This window comes from Pelophylax lessonae (genome assembly GCF_965119305.1).
Source record: "Pelophylax lessonae genome assembly, chromosome: 1".
Taxonomy (NCBI): domain Eukaryota; kingdom Metazoa; phylum Chordata; class Amphibia; order Anura; family Ranidae; genus Pelophylax; species Pelophylax lessonae.
The window spans coordinates 553108755-553122503 of record NC_138768.1 but is presented as its reverse complement, the minus strand read 5'-3'; the positions used below and the strand labels follow the sequence as shown (position 1 = coordinate 553122503).

Genomic DNA, 13749 nt, shown 5'->3' with positions numbered 1-13749 from the left:
TGACACCACCATGTTTCACAGTAGGGTGTGTCTGCAGCCCTGCCATGAAGGCTGCACTTACAGAGGTTTGGCGGTGGTGGGCGAGCAGAGAGATGACATCATCTCTCACCGCCCGCCCTGCATCACAGCTGTTTTGTCCTCAGAGTGGGCCGTGAACACAACACTGTCAGAGATGCTGTGGGTGAGCAGAAGGATGACATCATCTCTCGCTCGCCCTGCATCACCGCCGTTCAGCTTTCAGAGCCGGCCACCAACCCCACACTGAGGTGCTGCGGGCGAGCAGGGAGATGACAGCTCTTACTGCCCACCCTGCATCACCGCTGTTCCACCCTCTTTTAGCAAGTGACAATCCGCATCTGGTGGCAAGTGACAATCCACATCTGGTGGCAGGTGATGATATGCATCTTTTGGCAAGTGACAATGCGCATCTGGGTGCAGGCAATGTTGCGCGTGGCAAGTGACAAGCTGCATCTGGTGGCAGATGAAGTGACAAGCTGCATCTGGTGGCAGGTGACGTGGCAAGTGACAAGCTGCATCTGGTGGCAGGCGACGTGGCAAGTGACAAGCTGCATCTGGTGGCAGGTGACGTGGCAAGTGACAATCTGCATCTGGAGGCAGGCGACGTGGAAAGTGACAAGCTGCGTCTGGAGGCAGGCAACGTGGCAAGTGAGAAGCTGCATCTGGTGGCAGGTGACGGTGGCAAGTGACAAGCTGCATCTGGAGGCAGGTGACGTGGCAAGTGACAAGCTGCATCTGGTGGCAGGCGATGGGGGCAAGTGACAAGCTGCATCTGGTGGAGGATGATGTGGCAAGGGACAAGCTGCATCTGGTGGCAGGTGACGTGGCAAGTGACAAGCTGCATCTGGTGGCAGGTGACGTGGCAAGTGACAAGCTGCATCTGGTGGCAGGCAACTGTGGCACGTGACAAGCTGCATCTGGTGACATGGCAAGGGACAAGCTGCATCTGGTGGCAGATGGCATGGCAAATGACAAGCTGCATCTGGTGCCAGGCGGCAGTGGCAAGTGACAAGCGGCGTCTGGTGGCAGATGACGTGGCAAGAGACAAGCTGCATCTGGTGGCAAGTGATAAGCTATGTCTGGAGGCAGGGGATGTGGCAAGTGACAAGCTGTGTCTGAAGGCAGGGGATGTGGCAGGTGACGGTGGCAAGCTGCATCTGGTGGCAGGTGATGGTGGCAAGTGACATCTGGTGGCAGATGATGTGGCAAGTGACAAGCTGCATCTGGTGGCAGGTGACGTGGCAAGTGACAAGCTGCATCTGGTGGCAGGCAATGGTGGAAAGTAACAATCTGCATCTGGAGGCAGGTGACGTGGCAAGTGACAAGCTGCATCTGGTGGCAGGCGGTGGTGGCAAGTGACGAGCGGCATCTGGTGGCAGGCGACGGTGGCAAGTGACGAGCGGCATCTGGTGGCAGGTGACGTGGCAAGTGACGAGCTGCATCTGGTGGCAAGTGACGAGCGGCATTTGATGGCAGGCGATGTGGCAAGTGACAAGCTGCATCTGGTGGCAGGCGATGTGGCAAGTGACAAGCTGCATCTGGTGGCAGGCGATGTGGCAAGTGACAAGCTGCATCTGGTGGCAGGCGATGGTGGCAAGTGACGAGCGGCATCTGGTGGCAGGTGACGTGGCAAGTGACGAGCTGCATCTGGTGGCAGGCGATGTGGCAAGTGACAAGCTGTATCTGGTGGCAAGCGACACGCTGCATCTTGTGGCAGGCTACGGTGGCAAGTGACAAGCGTCATCTGGAGGCAGGGGATGTGGCAAGCGACAAGCTGCATCTGGTGGCAGGTGATGGTGGCAAATGACAAGCTTCATCTGTTGGCAGGCAATGTGGCAAGTGACAAGCTGTGCCTGGTGGCAAGTGACATGTTCAGGGCTCCCACTGATTCTGCATTATGGTGAGTTGAATTATTACATTATAATAGTAATGCGCTTTAATCGTCCTGACACCATATCAACCATGGTACCATGAGGATTTAGGTGTGAACACCAACCATTGCCCCAACAAATCGCCTGCGAAAAACCACAGGGACTTTGTTCCAAGTCAGGGACAGTTGGGACTGGAGCTATGTAGAGTGTTAACAGGGCCTTTGGAATAGACCATTTCTGTAAACTGTAGATCTTGCCATCACATTGCTGGAGATAAATGTAGTTCCAGTGTTGGCCAGAAGGGAGCACTGTGGATTGTACTTGTTTGGCTTCTTACCCATGAATATTGAGAAATGCTCTATAAAGGCGTACACATAGTTCAGCCACAACCTGCACATAACAGCAGTCCTCTCGGATTGTTTTACATATTTCTTTTCCCATTTAATTAGTACAAAGCCGAATGAACTTGAGAAGACTTCAACTACCATGATGCTTTGCGGCGAATGTACGGGCACAACTTCCGCTTCCTGCGGGTAGACGGAAGTAGTCCACACATGTGTGTGTGACTTTGAGCCGGGGGCCGGTCAGTGCAGATATGGATGGTTTCAGCTCTGACTTCTCCCCGTCCGGACCGCCGTCCTCGGGCTCCGGGAAGGTGGACACCGGGGCCATCATGGAGCAGGTCAAAGTGCAGATCGCCGTGGCCAATGCGCAGGAGCTGCTACAGGTCAGATATAGCTCAGTGTGTGTGAGATGGTGACCCAGCTTGGCACAGGGTCATGTGACCCTTCCTGATCACTGCTGACCTTGGCTTATTGTCATACAGACTTCTATGGTGGGGTGCTGGGCTTAGCTATTAAATAGTCTAACCATAATGTTACTGATTAATTACTTCAACACCAGGCACTTTTACTCACTTCCTGCCCATGCCAATTTTCACACTGTCATACTTAAATTACAATTGCGCCGTTATGCAATGCTGTACCCAAGTGACATTTTTCATGTCCGAAAATTAAAAAAAAAAAAAAGTTTTTTTTCTTAATTTCTGTTATAAAATCTTGTAAATAAGTAATTTTTCTCCTTCACTGATGGGGGCGCTGGTGAGGCTTCACTGATGGGGGCGCTGGTGATGCTTCACTGATGGGGGCGCTGGTGAGGCTTCACTGATGGGGGCGCTGGTGAGGCTTCACTGATGGGGGCGCTGGTGAGGCTTCACTGATGGGGGCGCTGGTGAGGCTTCACTGATGGGGGGCGCTGGTGAGGCTTCACTGATGGGGGGCGCTGGTGAGGCTTCACTGATGGGGGGCGCTGGTGAGGCTTCACTGATGGGGGGGCGCTGGTGAGGCTTCACTGATGGGGGGGCGCTGGTGAGGCTTCACTGATGGGGTGCGCTGGTGAGGCTTCACTGATGGGGGGCGCTGGTGAGGCTTACTGATGGGGGGCGCTGGTGAGGCTTCACTGATTATCAGGACTCTGATGATCATTTATTTATTTCAGGTACTTGTATAGTGCTGTCAGAATTTACGCAGCGCTTTACATATACATTGCACGTTCACACCAGTCCCTGCCCTCAAGGAGCTTACCATTGCCCTGATTATCAGTGTGGATTTTCCAGTTATCGGCTCTCCTGAGGAGAGGATTGCCGAAAACCGGCAAATCCTGCTTTCACTGTGATCACTGCCAATGCGTGCCTCAGCCGTCATTCAGCTGTAGCGCAATTGTGAAGAGATTAAAGAGGAACCTTACTTCTCCAATCCCCTGTCCCCCCAACTCTACTCTTTATCTGTTACACTGGGTGGGCATCTATTCAAATACTCACCTGTTCAGCCAAGCAAGCATTGTCCTGCTGTGATCCACAGCCTAAATCCTGCCCCATCCTCTTCTTCCCTGATGTCTTTGGGAGCTGGCAGTACCTTTTTTGATTTTAGGCCAGCATTTTTTTTTTTTTTTTTGGGACGTAAACAAACCAAGGTGATCTCATTATTTGCCACTGGCATTGAGGGGGTTAAACACTGAGCTCTGTAGTGGTGCATTAGACGGTCAGAAACTCAAATTCTCCTGCGCTTGAGAGTGAGCCTGCTCAGGATGAATATGCTTTATCTCCATCCTGGTTCAACAAGGATAAGCCATGCCTTGCTGCCCTCTGAAGACTGGGGCAGTCTGATATTCTGTAACCACAAGAAAAAGAAGGATTGGGAGCAATAAGCTATAACTCTTTGTGAGTATAATACTTCATTTTTAACAATAAAAATGATAATTTTAGGATAATGCACTTGGTCTGTACGGTGTACGCCCTTTCTTTTTGTTTCGGTTCTAGTTTATAAACGGTGCTGGGTAAAGGGCTGCGAATGCTCTGTTTAGGGTATAAGTTCACTTTAAAAAAAAACAAATGCACTTTTTTTTTTTTTTGCTGGTAACAAATATGCATTTACTATTTTTTTTTTTTGTTTGGGAGCCTTGAAAGCATTGCACCAGCGATCAGCAAATTGCTGCTTCCGTGCAGGTCTCCTGCAAACTGTCAGTGCAATTGCTTGCTCGTACCTCATACAAGTAAGCAGATACTCGCTGACAGGAAGAATCAATGAACTACTACAAGCCAACAGCCTTGAATCTGTCGGGGCTTGTAGTTTCTCATTCACAGAAGACTGTGAATAAGTGACATGGCCAGGTGGAGCCACGCTAGTCTCAAAGAGTGACAGGCGGGCACCTGGAGAAGATGCCTGCCCACTGTCACTGGGGGGGCGCATGTGTGTGACTGCAGCTGATGGAACATGTTACCTGTTCCACCCTAAATAGGGGTGGAACAGGCAGCGTGTTCCAAAAGGTGAACTTCACCTTTAAAGACGTACCCTGGTAGAAGAAGGGTTAAATACGCTTACTTAAAGGCCAACTCTTCCTTTTGCATCATGTTGTACCCATGTTTAGAGTGTAACATGTTGCTACGCAACCCCCCCCCCCCCCCCCATCCCCAACTTTACATGTATATTGTGTAGAATCTGATTATAAATTTTAATACCTAAAGTCAAATTATTTATACCTTCAGTTGCTACTACTGTTTGTATTATGACCTTCTGTTTCTGATGAGTGTCCTCTTATCTTAACAGAGGATGACCGATAAATGTTTTCGAAAATGTGTTGGAAAGCCAGGAAGCTCTTTGGATAATTCAGAGCAGGTACGTGACTTACACCCTTAGGCTGTGTTTACATTTGCGGTGTGAGATGTGTGTTTTTATTTTACCTGCCTTCCCAAAATTTCCATTGCTTTCCCTTAAGCTTTAAAGGACACAGGAGGGTGGTGTTTACAGGCCACGGCGCTTTGCATCACAGTGCAACAAATATTATCCTCCACCTGTCATATACGATCCATTCACCTGACCGCTGTGCAACCACTCGGTGCAGCTTTTTAGGCAGTGTGTAGGCAACATAACACCTCTCCACTGCCATAATACAATAGCACAGCTGGGGGGTTTCCCCATCCACCTCCAATGTGTGGATAGGTGAATCTGTTCCTTTTTTTTTTTTTTTGATCAGCCAGCCAAAATGATCCATCCATGGCCAGCTTAATATCTGCATTTACCTGTGAAGAACAATCCCTGGGCCTCTCAGTCTAGTGCTTTATCAGTGAGCTCAATTTACAGCACTTACCATGCTTTAATCACATTAGCGCTCACACATTTGTGATGCAACACAGAGAAATGACTAGGCATGCACTAGATGCTGTGTAACCCGCAAGCAGTTGCCTGTCCCTCTGGTGAATAGGGATAAGTTAGATGGAATAATGCATGAATAATACAAACTGCTGCCCCAACATGTGAGCTTATTAATACAAGGTAAGGCAAACAAATGACACATGGAGTATAATTACATGAATACCTATTTAAAACAAAACATTTGAAATGTACAATGCCTTTAAAAATGAACATAATTTCTCTTACGTCCTCCGACAGTCGCCGCCCACTCAAGTCTTCACCAATGGTATTGACCTTTGCTCCGCAGGAGTAGCTAGGTACAAGATTTGTTAATAACAAAAGCTTTTAGCATAGACACACCCCTAGGGGCTGTCCCCTTAGTCAATACCTCCCTGCACCAGCATTCCCAACTCAGTTTGATCTTGCCTGGCTTAGGAGTAGCAGGCTTTCCTGTGCTGGGGCTTCAGTCTCAGCCTTCTACCCTTTCTTTGATTTTATTTCAAGTGTTTTTCTTTCCTCTACTAGCTGTTATTTTGTCAGCTTTAGTTTAGGGATCTTCGGATGAAGATGATCATGCGGAGCTGGGTCTCGGACTGGCCGCCCTGGATCCCAGGGCTGAGGGCCAGATGGATCCCCAGCCTGCCATCGAGCGTTCAGCTATGGTTCGCCCTGGCGCCATGAACGACCCATCCCTGTTCGCTGCAGGGATGCTGCCTGTGAGGTGGCTACCTCACTGGACGCCATTCTGCGGTCCCGTGCTGCAGTCCACAGCGTCCTGGCTGCGGCACTCCCTGTCACCCTGATAGCGGTTTGTCGCTGGAGACGGCTCCCCACGCCATCCGGTATGGTAAGCACCTTCTGTGTGGGGACCATCTGTGTGGGTTTCAGTCTGATGGCTGTGTGTACCCCCATGTCTGAGTAAATTGTGGGCTCCCTGTCAGTCTCCCTGTATGAGTTTGCATGTCTTGTGGGCTGCGAGGGGGGGGGGGCCCTCCCGCTCTGCTGTGTCTGGGGCAGATTGGGTGCAGACATGCTTGTGCGGCGGCCGCTGTTGCGGTCCGCCATTTTTTTGCAGAAATGCTATGGACGGCCCTGTCTCTGTACAGCGCTGTGTTTTGGTGTCTATCGCCGCCATTTTGGCGGCCGGGCTCGTTCGAGCACATGTTGGCGCCATTTTCTTGTAGCCTCTATCCCTCAGCCAAGCGGCCATTTTTGCGGAGCCTTCATAGGCTATATCAATCAGCCGGTTATTGCATCACTTCCTCTTTCTCTGGGACAGCGATCGGTGGCAGCAGCCTGTTTGTGCTCTCTCCAGGTTTTTCCTTCATTGTCCTGTCATTCCTTGCTCAGTGTTCTCTATCCCTGCGGGATCGGTGCATACAGTAGTGTACGGTGGGCTGCGCTCGCCGCGGTTTTAAAGGGCCAGTACCTTTTTTTCCTTTCATTGCTGTGGGCATGGATTCTCAGGATAGCAAGTTTCCCTCCGCCCTGGTGGGGGACCAGGGAGCTGCTGCACCCCCCGAGGGGGCTGATCTGGCCACCGTGGTGGCGTCCTTGGTTTCTCAGGTGCATATGCTGATGGCTGAACGATCCGCAAAAAGGGCCAGGTTATCCATTTCCTCTGATTCAGAGGGCGATGTGGCTGGCGTGCCCTTCTCAGGGTCTCGCTCATCTCTGGACCTTATGGGGTCTGAGGGGGAGGCGGAGGTGGAAGGGGTTGATACTTCTCCCCCTGGCTCGCCTGAAGAGCTTGCACTCATGGATGAGCTGATTGCCTCCATTAAAGATACGTTGCACCTGGAGGATGAGCCCACTCCTCCTGCTAGGGTGTCCTCCTTTGGGACGCAAAGGACCCGCAAATCGGCGCAGGCTTTTCCCTGCCCTGCAGAATTTCATCATACTGTTAATGAGCAGTGGCGCAATTTAAAGAAGCCCTTTACAGTGCCGAATAAGTTTAAACTGCTTTATCCTTTTGCGCCATCCACCGACGAGCGATGGTGTGTGGCGCCTCAGGTGGATCACGCGGTAGCCATTTTAAACAAGGCTACTGCGGTTCCTTCTGAGGATACCCCGGTTTTCCGGGACCCCACGGACAGGAGGTTAGTCTCTTGCCCGTCATGCCTATATGGTTGCTGGTTCTATGCTAAAACCTATTTTTGCTTCGGTTATGGCGGCCCAGGCGGTTGCCGATTGGACGAAGGTGCTTAGGCGCACCCTGGTGGCTGATTCGGCTCCGCCTACCACATTGGCTATGGTGGATCAAATCCATCAAGGAGTCATGTACTTGTGTGATGCGGACTTGAATTTTGCTCCTTTGGCTGCACGCCTGTCCAGCATGGCGGTGCTGAACCGTCGTCTGATATGGCTGAAAAGTTGGTCGGTCGACCAATCTTCTCGCAAAACGTTGGCAGATTTTCCCTATGTGGGATCTCGCCTTTTTGGCGAGGCTTTGGATACTCTGATTAAAGGTGTTACGGGGGGCAAGAGTACTCTCTTACCCCAGAATCCCAAACACAAATCTTTCCGTGGGAAACGGAACTCCTCGTTCAGGCCCTCTCAGGGGTCCTTTCGTGCCTTTCGGTCACAATCCACTGGCAAGCCCTTCAAAGGCCAAGGCTCCCAGAAGAAGCCATGGGTGGGTAAGCTGAAATCCGGCCAGTCCGGTTCGGCAACCCACGCCAATTCCGCCTGAAGGGGCGCCCTCACCCGTTTCTGGGGTGGGGGGACGTCTGCACGGTTTCCTCCAACCTTGGCTGCTCCGCATTCAGGACAGATGGGTTCAGGAAATTGTTCGATCTGGTTACAAGATCGAATTTCTCTCTCGGCCGGCGGGCAGATTTTTTCCCTCAAATCTTCAGCTTTCTCCGGAGCGCTTGCAGGATCTGCACCTGGCGGTGCGGGACCTGCGGGCCCAAGGAGTCGTGGTTCTGGTGCCCCATCGGGACAGATTTCGGGGGTTTTACTCCAATCTGTTCACTGTGCCCAGAAAGGAGGGCAAGGTGCGTCCGATTCTGGACTTGAAAGCTTTGAACCGCTTCGTGCGTGTTCGGAAGTTCCGCATGGAATCCCTGCGCTCAGTGGTGGCTGCCCTGAGTCCGGGGGAGTTCATGGCCTCCATCGATCTGAAGGATGCGTACCTACACATCCCCATCTTCGAGGGTCATCAGAGATACCTTCGATTCGCCATTGCGGAGGATCACTACCAATTCGTGGCGTTACCTTTCGGTCTGGCTTCGGCTCCGCGGGTTTTTACCAAGGTGCTGGCGCCGGTCCTGGCCCTGTTACGGGCACAGGGCATTGCCGTCTTGGGGTATCTAGACGATCTCCTGATAAGGTCAAATGCCAGCCAGAGCCTGGTGACCGACCTGTCCACCACGGTGCAGACGCTGCAAGAGTTCGGTTGGACCATAAACATTCCGAAGTCGACTCTGTGTCCTTCGGTTCACCTTCCCTATCTGGGGATGATTCTGGACTCTGTTCAGGCGAGTGTTTTCCTACCGGAGGACAAGCTCCGGACGCTTCAGGACGAGGTCAGGTCCCTCAGGGACAGCCAAAGCTCGTCCCTCCGGACATGCATGAGATGTCTGGGGTTGATGGTCTCAGCCTTCGAGGCGATCCCCTTTGCCCAGTTTCACACGCGGGGTCTCCAGGCGGAGATTCTTGCCAAGTGGGACGGGCGTCCGCAGTCCTTGGATCTGCGGATCTCGTTGAGTCACCGCACCAGAAGGAGTCTTCTGTGGTGGCTCCAGTCCCCGACGGTGTCGGGGGGCAAGTCTTTCCGTCCATTGTTGTGGACGGTAGTCACCACGGACGCCAGCCTGTCGGGCTGGGGTGGTGTTCTGGGCGTTCTGTCCGCCCAGGGAACTTGGTCGGAGGAGGAGTCCTCCCTTCCGATCAACATTCTGGAATTGCGAGCGATAAAGCTTTGCCTTCTGCAATGGTCGGAACGGCTTCGGGTTCAGACGGACAATGCCACCGCGGTGGCCTACATCAACCATCAAGGGGGCACCAGGAGTGCCTGAGCGGCTCGGGAAGTGTCCGACATTGTCTTGGGCCGAGACGCACGTCCCGGCGATAACGGCAGTTCACATTCCGGGGGTAGAGATCTGGCAGGCGGATTATCTGAGTCGGCAGACCCTGGACCAGGGGGAATGGTCCCTTCACCCGGATGTCTTCCAGATGTTGTGCGCGAATGTGGACCTGTTCGCGTCTCGTCTAAACAACAAGGTGGAAAGGTTCGTGGCAAGGACGCGCGATCCTCGGGCGCGTTGGTGGCGCCCTGGCATCAGTATCGTCTGATGTATGCCTTTCCACCGATTCAGCTGCTGTCCAGGCTCCTTCGCAGGTTAGCCTCGGAACCACATACGGTGATTCTGGTGGCACCGGACTGGCCTCGCCGGTCTTGGTACGCAGACCTCGTCAATCTGGCAGTCGACGCTCCGTGGCGCCTGCCGCTTCGGAAAGACCTTCTGTCTCAAGGGCCGATATTCCATCCTGCTTTACAGTCGCTGGCTTTAACGGCCTGGCTGTTGAAAGCCGGGTCCTGAAGGATAGGGGTCTCTCCCCTGAGGTCATTCCCACTTTGGTCAAGGCTAGAAAAGCCTCTTCAGGGAAGATTTACTACCGTACTTGGAAAGCATACTTTGCCTGGTGTGAGTCCAGGAGGTATTCCCCTCGCTCGTACTCGGTGTCGAGAGTGTTGGCTTTCCTCCAGACTGCAGTGGACCAGCATTTGGCGCTGGCCACGATTAAGGGCCAGATTTCTGCGCTGGCCGTTCTTTTTCAGCGCCCTGTGGCATCAAATTCATTGGTCCGCACCTTTGTTCAGGGGGTGCGACATTTGGCCCCTCCTAGGAGGGAGCCTTTGCCTCCATGGGACTTGAACCTAGTTCTGTCCGTGTTGCAACATGCTCCCTTTGAAAAGATCAGGGAGATCTCGTTGCCTCTGTTGTCCAAAAAAGTGGCTTTTTTGGTGGCGATCACTTCGGCTCGCAGGGTGTTGGAGCTGGCGGCTTTGTCCTGCAGCTCTCCCTACTTGGTGGTTCACAAGGATAAGGTGGTCTTGCGACCTAACCCGTCCTTTCTGCCGAAAGTAATCTCGGATTTTCACCTTAATGAAGAAATTGTCTTGCCTTCGCTTTGCGCGAAGCCGGAACATCCTAAGAAGGTTGCCTTACATTCCTTGGATGTTGTCCGGGCGATCAGGGTTTACCTGTCGTCCACTAAGCCTTTTCGCAAGTCGGATTCCCTCTTTGTCCTTCCTGAGGGACCTCGGAAGGGCATGGCGGCATCGGCTGCGACTATCGCCAAATGGATTAGACAAACCATTGTGCAGGCCTATGCCTTGAAGGGGAGGGTTCCTCCCTTCCCTGTAAAAGCGCACTCTACCAGGTCGTTGAGTACGTCTTGGGCTTTCCGGCATCAGGCTTCTGTGGCCCAGGTGTGTAAGGCGGCGACTTGGTCGTCCGTTGCCACCTTCTCAAAGTTTTATAAGGTGGATGTTCAGGCATCGGCTGATGCCTCCTTTGGCCGTAAAGTTCTCAGTGCGGCGGTGCCTTAGGGACCCTTGTTTTTGGGTCTTTGGCTGTTGGGGTGTTTTACCCCTGGGTTACTTGTTTTTTCCTGGGTTGTTGCTCCTGTTGAGCACGTTTTCCTGTTGCCCAGTTGGTTCTCTTACTATGGTAAGGTTCCTTTCTCTTATGTGGGTACTGCGTTGCTTGATATGCGGCTGCGTCTCCCACCCCTCAGGTCTACACTGCTTTGGGACATCCCATTGGTGAAGACTTGTGAGTGGGCGGCGACTGTCGGAGGACGTAAGAGAAAACTGAATTTTTGTAAAATCTTACCGTAAAATTCCTTTCTCTGAGTCCTCCGACAGTCGCCGCACCCCGCCCCTCTTTGGGGTTTTTGTGTACTCTTACTGCTATGCTACCAAACTGAGTTGGGAATGCTGGTGCAGGGAGGTATTGACTAAGGGGACAGCCCCTAGGGGTGTGTCTATGCTAAAAGCTTTTGTTATTAACAAATCTTGTGCCTAGCTACTCCTGTGGAGCAAAGGTCAATACCATTGGTGAAGACTTGTGAGTGGGCGGCGACTGTCGGAGGACTCGGAGAAAGGAATTTTACGGTAAGATTTTACAAAAATTCCGTTTTTAACCACTTCCCGAAAATCGATGTAGTTGTAGAGGCATCACCCCGGTACAGTTTTTACATTACATGTTTACATTCCTTGGGACAGCAATAAAAGTGACCAGATGTTTTTTTTTATTTATTTAAAAACTGTGTTAAAAAAAAAAATAGGAAACATTTTTATTTTTTTTTTAAAGCACCCGTCGCCGTGAGCTCGCGCACCAAAGAAAACGTATACGTAAATCGCGCCTGCAAATGTAAATGGTTTTCAAAGCATCACCTTTTTAAAGCATCACCTATGGAGATTTTTAAGTACCGTAGTTTGTCGCCATTCTACGAATGTGCGCAGTTTCAAACCGTAACATGTTGGGTATCTATTTACTCGGCATGACAACCTTTCACAATATACAAGAAAAATTGGGCTAACTTTACTGTTTAGTTTTTTTAAATTCAGTGAAATGTATTTCTTTTTTTTTTTAAATTGCGTTCGAAAGACAGCTGCACAAATACTGTGTGACAAAAAATATTGCAACGACCGCCATTTTATTCTTCAGAGTCTTTGCTAAATATATACATATACACACTAATGGGAACCCGGCTGTGACAGCTTGCGGCTTCACAGCCGGGTGCCCACTGCTCATGCGCGAGCGTCGCTGCACTCTGACTGGTTCCAAGTCTTCTAGGACCTGTCATTTGTCCCAGAAAACTTTGGGAAGGAGGACTTCTGCTTCCCATTGCCTAAGGCGACCGAAAGTTGGAGCAGGTACCTGCCAAAATCAAATATCTGCTTGCCCCCCCCCCCCCCAAAAAAAGCTCAATTTCACAAACAGGAAACCAGGAGCCAGGGAGGGGGCCTTAAAGCAGAAGTTCCACTTTTGGGTGGAACTCAGCTTTAATGTTTTAAACCATTGTCTTTGTGTGTGTATACATACATACATACATACATGCATACATGCATGGCTTGACAAATTTGCTTTAAATTAGGGATGCACCGAAATGAAATTCTTGGCCGAAGCCGAATACTAATGAAATGCTTGGCCGAAGGCCGAATACCCGAACGCGGTGTTTCGCATTTTTTCCATTTATTTATTTGCCAATTTTTTGTCCTCTCTTGTCCTCTCGTGTGTCTCTCTCTCTCTCTCTCTCTCTCTCTCTCTCTCGTTCTCTCTCTCTCGTTCTCTCTCTCTCTCTCGTTCTCTCTCTCTCTCGTTCTCTCTCTCTCTCGTTCTCTCTCTCTCTCGTTCTCTCTCTCTCTCGTTCTCTCTCTCTCTCGTTCTCTCTCTCTCTCTCGTTCTCTCTCTCTCTCTCGTTCTCTCTCTCTCTCTCGTTCTCTCTCTCTCTCTTCGTTCTCTCTCTCTCTCTCGTTCTCTCTCTCTCTCTCGTTCTCTCTCTCTCTCTCGTTCTCTCTCTCTCTCTCGTTCTCTCTCTCTCTCAGTTCTCTCTCTCTCTCTCGTTCTCTCTCTCTCTCTCGTTCTCTCTCGTTCTCTCTCGTTCTCTCTCGTTCTCTCTTCGTTCTCTCTCGTTCTCTCTCGTTCTCTCTCGTTCTCTCTCGTTCTCTCTCGTTCTCTCTCGTTCTCTCTCGTTCTCGTCGTCTCGTCTCTCGTTCTCTCTCGTCTCTCTCGTTCTCACTCGTTCTCTCTCGTTCTCTCTCGTTCTCTCTCGTTCATCCTCTCGTTCTCTCTCGTTCTCTCTCGTTCTCTCTCGTCTCTCCGTTCTCTCTCGTTCCTCTCTCTCTCGTCCTCTCTCGTCCTCTCTCGTTCTCTCTCGTCCTCTCTCTCTCTCTCTCGTCCTCTCTCTCTCTCCTCTCTCGTTCTCTCTCTCTCTCTCTTCTCCTCGTCCTCTCTCTCTCTCTCTCTCTCTCGTCCTCTCTCTCTCTCTCTCCTCTCTCGTCCTCTCTCTCTCTCTCTCTCTCGTTCCTCTCTCTCTCTCTCTCTCTCTCGTCCTCTCTCTCTCTCTCTCTCTCTCGTCTTCTCTCTCTCTCTCTCGTCCTCTCTCTCTCTCTCTCGTCCCTCTCTCTCTCTCTCTCCTCGTCTCTCTCTCTC

The 13749-nt window shown here is 51.4% G+C and overlaps 1 protein-coding gene across 1 annotated transcript in view; it reads left to right on the top strand.

Annotated features, from left to right (window-relative positions):
- Window positions 1–2412: 2412 nt before the first annotated feature.
- TIMM13 (translocase of inner mitochondrial membrane 13) overlaps window positions 2413–13749 on the top strand; it is a 22401-nt gene continuing 11064 nt past the window's right edge. The window contains exons 1-2 of the mRNA XM_082243425.1: window positions 2413–2616; window positions 4994–5062. Of these exons, the coding sequence (XP_082099551.1) occupies window positions 2485–2616; window positions 4994–5062 (201 nt within the window). The 5' untranslated portion in view covers window positions 2413–2484. The remainder of the gene's footprint in view (window positions 2617–4993; window positions 5063–13749) is intronic.